Source organism: Nanorana parkeri, unplaced genomic scaffold, assembly GCF_000935625.1.
Source record: "Nanorana parkeri isolate BGI_ZX_2015 unplaced genomic scaffold, ASM93562v1 scaffold2229, whole genome shotgun sequence".
Classification (NCBI taxonomy): domain Eukaryota; kingdom Metazoa; phylum Chordata; class Amphibia; order Anura; family Dicroglossidae; genus Nanorana; species Nanorana parkeri.
The window spans coordinates 64,313-69,188 of NW_017308497.1; the positions used below are offsets into that span (position 1 = coordinate 64,313).

General features: G+C 54.2%; 2 protein-coding genes across 2 annotated transcripts in view; one reads left to right on the top strand and one right to left on the bottom strand.

Annotated features, from left to right (window-relative positions):
* Positions 1-4,119, bottom strand: part of ATP13A1 (ATPase 13A1) — a 39,402-nt gene extending 35,283 nt beyond the window's left edge. The window contains exons 1-2 of the mRNA XM_018573086.1: positions 3,777-4,119; positions 699-788 (exon numbers count right to left, since the gene is read on the bottom strand). Of these exons, the coding sequence (XP_018428588.1) occupies positions 699-788; positions 3,777-4,061 (375 nt within the window). The 5' untranslated portion in view covers positions 4,062-4,119. The remainder of the gene's footprint in view (positions 1-698; positions 789-3,776) is intronic.
* A 616-nt stretch (positions 4,120-4,735) lies between these two features.
* CHCHD5 (coiled-coil-helix-coiled-coil-helix domain containing 5) overlaps positions 4,736-4,876 on the top strand; it is a 4,338-nt gene continuing 4,197 nt past the window's right edge. The window contains exon 1 of the mRNA XM_018573085.1: positions 4,736-4,795. Coding sequence (XP_018428587.1) covers positions 4,794-4,795 — 2 coding nt within the window. The 5' untranslated portion in view covers positions 4,736-4,793. The remainder of the gene's footprint in view (positions 4,796-4,876) is intronic.

Below are 4,876 nucleotides of genomic sequence, written 5' to 3' on the forward strand. Positions count from 1 at the left end.
AGGACGGAGGTCAGATAGAAGACTGAAGGGAAGGACGGAGGTCAGATAGAAGACTGAAGGGGAGGACGGAGGTCAGATAGAAGACTGAAGGGGAGGACGGAGGTCAGATAGAAGACTGAAGGGAAGGACGGAGGTCAGATAGAAGACTGAAGGGGAGGACGGAGGTCAGATAGAAGACTGAAGGGAAGGACGGAGGTCAGATAGAAGACTGAAGGGAAGGACGGAGGTCAGATTTAGCCTCTTCCCAGTTGATATCTGGGTCACACAGTGCGGCCATTTCTTCTGATTGTTGAGGTACAATGAGCCGTTTTTCTATGAGACATTAGAAGAGGTTTCCATGCGCGTTGTTTCCGGATCGGTGCCGGTTTTATCTCACAGATCGAGGTTCCTGACCTCCCGAATCCACCCGATATGGAGGTCCTGCTCTGCTGGTTGCGGAGTGATCACATGACCTGAGTGCTTCTAAGGTGACAGATCGCCCTATAAGATCTGCTGATAACCTCCTCTGTGTATTGTGACAACACGGGCCGGAGGCCTCATACAGGGAGGACGGGTTCCGGAGGACAAGTTGCTGTGTATTGGATTTCATTTACATTATTTACCCAAAACAAGCCGAATATCAGAGCTCATCCTTCCCCCAAATATACCCAGCCATGAACTACACCGAGCCCAGCACTATGCACCCGGCGCGTCCTCACCTTCTCTCTGAGCAACGGCACCAGCTCCGCGGATCCATTGTTGGGAGTCGGTACAACTTTAGAGAATGTCGCAGTGTTCGGGTTCGGTTCCTGAGGAGAGAAATACACGATGATCACATGACAGGCAGAGGACACAGGACCAGCCAATAACATTCATCATAGTACACAGGAGGCGAGCGGTGCGTCTGCCCCTCCCCCCACCCCCTCGCCGTCCTTTCTTCAAAATACAAAACCTGAGATACAAAAGTATATAAACCCGAAAGAAAGAGATACAAAGGTAACAAAATGATTTCCTTTCCATCTCCTGTTATATTTATCTGCATTACTCTGCAACCGTCCGAGAGAGCGACCGGACCAATCAATGATCAGCTACAATGTCTTCCTATATAACCTCTTATTACCCCTCCTCTCCACATTCACTCCTCCCCCCTCCTCTCCACATTCACTCCTCCCCCCTCCTCTCCACAACCCCACATTCACTCCTCCCTCCACTTCCCCCCCACATTCATGAATTGTACATGAACCTCCTGTGTGATTAGGAAACGCCTGGACTGGTATTACTGGGAGTACTGGTATCAGAGGGCGGCGCTGGGCCCGGCTTAGAATGTAAATTACATCTAAACCTGAACTGGATGATTTGTTTGCTGAAGCACTGTGTGTGTGTGTAACAGGGATAGGCACAGACCGGCCCTCCAGCTGTGGTGGAACTACAAATCCCATCATGCATCTGCCTCCTGGAGTCATGCCTGTGGCTGTCAGAGTCTTGCAATGCCTCATGGGATTTGTAGTTCCACAACAGTTGGAGGGCCGGAGTTTGCCTGCCCCTGCCGTACACTATGATGGAGGGGCGCACCACTTACTGTGACACCCTATTATAGCTCAGCTTCTGTGCAGCGAGTCCGGAGTCTCCATACCGGTCACCGCCTCTCATTACTCTGCACCTGTCATACAGCGGTGAAGCAGCCATGTGGTTTTACTAATGTGTGGGCGGAGCCTGATGGGGAAGCTGAGGGACTAGTTCCCCATCAGGTCCACTATGCTAGAGATTCCATAGCAGGCTGTCTCTTGGCTAAGGAATCTACCCGCTGCCAGCCACAGTGGACCTGATGGGGAACTAGTCCTTCGGCCATGGAATCCCCCCACTGCCTGAAATCCTTAACTAGCAGAGTGGACCTGATGGGGAACTAGTCCCTCAACTTCCCCATCAGATCCGCTCTGCTAGAGATTCCATAGCAGGCTGTCTCTTGGTTATGGAGTCCCCCCCCCTCCCCACTGGCAGCTGCCTATCACTAGCAGAGTGGACCTGATGGGGAACTAGTCCTTCAGCTATGGAGTCCCCCCCACTGGCAGCTGCCCATCACTAGCAGAGTGGACCTGATGGGGAACTAGTCCTTCAGCTATGGAGTCCCCCCCACTGGCAGCTGCCCATCACTAGCAGAGTGGACCTGATGGGGAACTAGTCCTTCAGCTATGGAGTCCCCCCCACTGGCAGCTGCCTATCACTAGCAGAGTGGACCTGATGGGGAACTAGTCCTTCAGCTATGGAGTCCCCCCCACTGGCAGCTGCCCATCACTAGCAGAGTGGACCTGATGGGGAACTAGTCCTTCAGCTATGGAGTCCCCCCCACTGGCAGCTGCCTATCACTAGCAGAGTGGACCTGATGGGGAACTAGTCTTTCAGCTATGGAGTCCTCCCCCACTGGCAGCTGCCTATCACTAGCAGAGTGGACCTGATGGGGAACTAGTCTTTCAGCTATGGAGTCCTCCCCCACTGGCAGCTGCCTATCACTAGCAGAGTGGACCTGATGGGGAACTAGTCTTTCAGCTATGGAGTCCTCCCCCACTGGCAGCTGCCTATCACTAGCAGAGTGGACCTGATGGGGAACTAGTCTTTCAGCTATGGAGTCCTCCCCCACTGGCAGCTGCCTATCACTAGCAGAGTGGACCTGATGGGGAACTAGTCTTTCAGCTATGGAGTCCTCCCCCACTGGCAGCTGCCTATCACTAGCAGAGTGGACCTGATGGGGAACTAGTCTTTCAGCTATGGAGTCCTCCCCCACTGGCAGCTGCCTATCACTAGCAGAGTGGACCTGATGGGGAACTAGTCTTTCAGCTATGGAGTCCTCCCCCACTGGCAGCTGCCTATCACTAGCAGAGTGGACCTGATGGGGAAGGAACCTCATGTCGGAGGAACCAAAACCCCCCAAATCAGCTCCAGACATCCTGAGAGCACCGGGGGAGGCCGCATGTTTATATGGAGGGGCGGGGCCTTCAGGCTCTTGTAGTTCCAGGAGGTAACACGCTGATGGTTCATTTATACGTTTAGATTGTCATCTCTCTGGATCAGGACCCTCCTGAGCCGTAACTGTACTATATCCCTGTATTGTGTCCAACCCTAGAGGACAAGAGCCCCCCTCCCCCCATATAGAGGACAAGCCTTCTGTAGGTTGCCAAAGAGCTTGCCATGCCCACTGGCTCCCCCTACAGGAGGCAGGTGAGGGGTGCGGCGTCTCCGGCTTTGCTGCTCAGAAATGAAATTTGCCCACTGAGCCCCCAAACGTTGCAGCTCCCCACCTCCGATCTCCCGTAAAGAACAATGTATGACACTACACATCCCCGGCATCTCAAAACAACCTGCTGGCCACTGGGCGCTCGTCTAAAGGGAGGCCGGGGATGCCTACTTTCATAAAACGCTTGGGGACAAAATGATTGACGGCAGAGAAAGCTCTGCAGGGGGTTACAAGGACAGTACGGATCAGGAGAAGAGGGGATTAATGATGATTGAAGTCCTTCAGACAGGAAATGAAGGCGGGCTCAGGATAGCTGCTGCAGCTTCAAAGGGGTATATTGTGGAGATGCAGGTTTGCAGGGAATGGAGACTTGCAGCTTAGACCGCTGAACACACATTGAGGTGTGCCTGCCCGTAATATAATGTAACCCCCTGTAATGGATGATAAAGTGCATGCCCCCCATATGAGGCACTGGGCTGGTTGCCAGGTTACCAGAAGCTCCTCCCACCCCAGGCTTGAGCTTTCACAATCACGTGACACCCCCCTCCACACAACCACCTGTACTGACCTTAGAGCAGGAGAGCGCGCAGTGCGCGTGCACAGACCAGAGCCCTGACAGCAAGGTGAGCACGTGCGCGACCCCGAGCGCCGCCAGGCAGATGAGCCCGGCCTCCGGGTACTCCTCGACGCCGTACACCGCCACCCACAGGTACAGCCAGGCCGGGTAGAGAACGAAGAAAGGCAGCACCGTGCCCCTCAGCAACCGGGGCCGGCGGCGGTACAGGGTGACCGAGCGGACCAGCTCATCCTGCGCCGGCACACCGTTGACACCAGCTGACACCGCCGCCGCCATTCCCCTCTATCCTTGACGCTTCCGCCTGCGTCAGCTTTTCGCAACATCCGCTTCCGCACCGGCACTTTCGCGGCTAAGGGCGGGGGACGTTGCTAGGGTGTGACGTCGCTGCCCGCGGTCATGTGATCCAGTCTTGGCCGGAGGAAGGTCACGTGATGCGGTGTTCGGCCGAAAGTCCTGTGCTGGCGGAGGATGGCCACGTGACCCGTTTAGTAGGTCTTGGTTGGAAGAAGGTCACGTGATCCGGTCCAAGGCCCACTGCTGGTGGCTGAACAAAATGAAAAGAGAAGCTGAGTGGTTGCCATGGACAACTGTCACAGATTCTGTCTGCTCCAGTTTTGATAAATTCCCACCAATTCAAACCTTAACCCCTTCATGACTGAGGCCCTTTTTTCCATTTTTGCACCCATGTTATATTCCAAGAAGGGTATCTGAGCATCATTACGGTCCCCTCCCCCGTTCACTTGCGCATTTTGGTCACGCATGTCTTCGCGCATTTCCCTACAGCGGGCAAAACGCAACATCAAAAGTCTATTTTGGGCCATGATACACGCACAAAAACGGGTTCAACGTGCGTTTACTTGGGGTGTACAGGGGCGAGGGGAAGGGGTTAATATAAAAAGACACAGAGCAGGATCTTTGCTCTGCCAATCACAGAGTGCACATCCCCCACACACAGGAAGTAGACTGTGAGCATGTGAAGTCTTCAAGGGTGATCTGGTGTCAGGGAACATGTGAGTACAATGTTGCTGTTGGATCTTGTATCGTGTTGGTGCTTTTATCCTCTCCCCCCGTCTGTATAAATGACCCCCCCC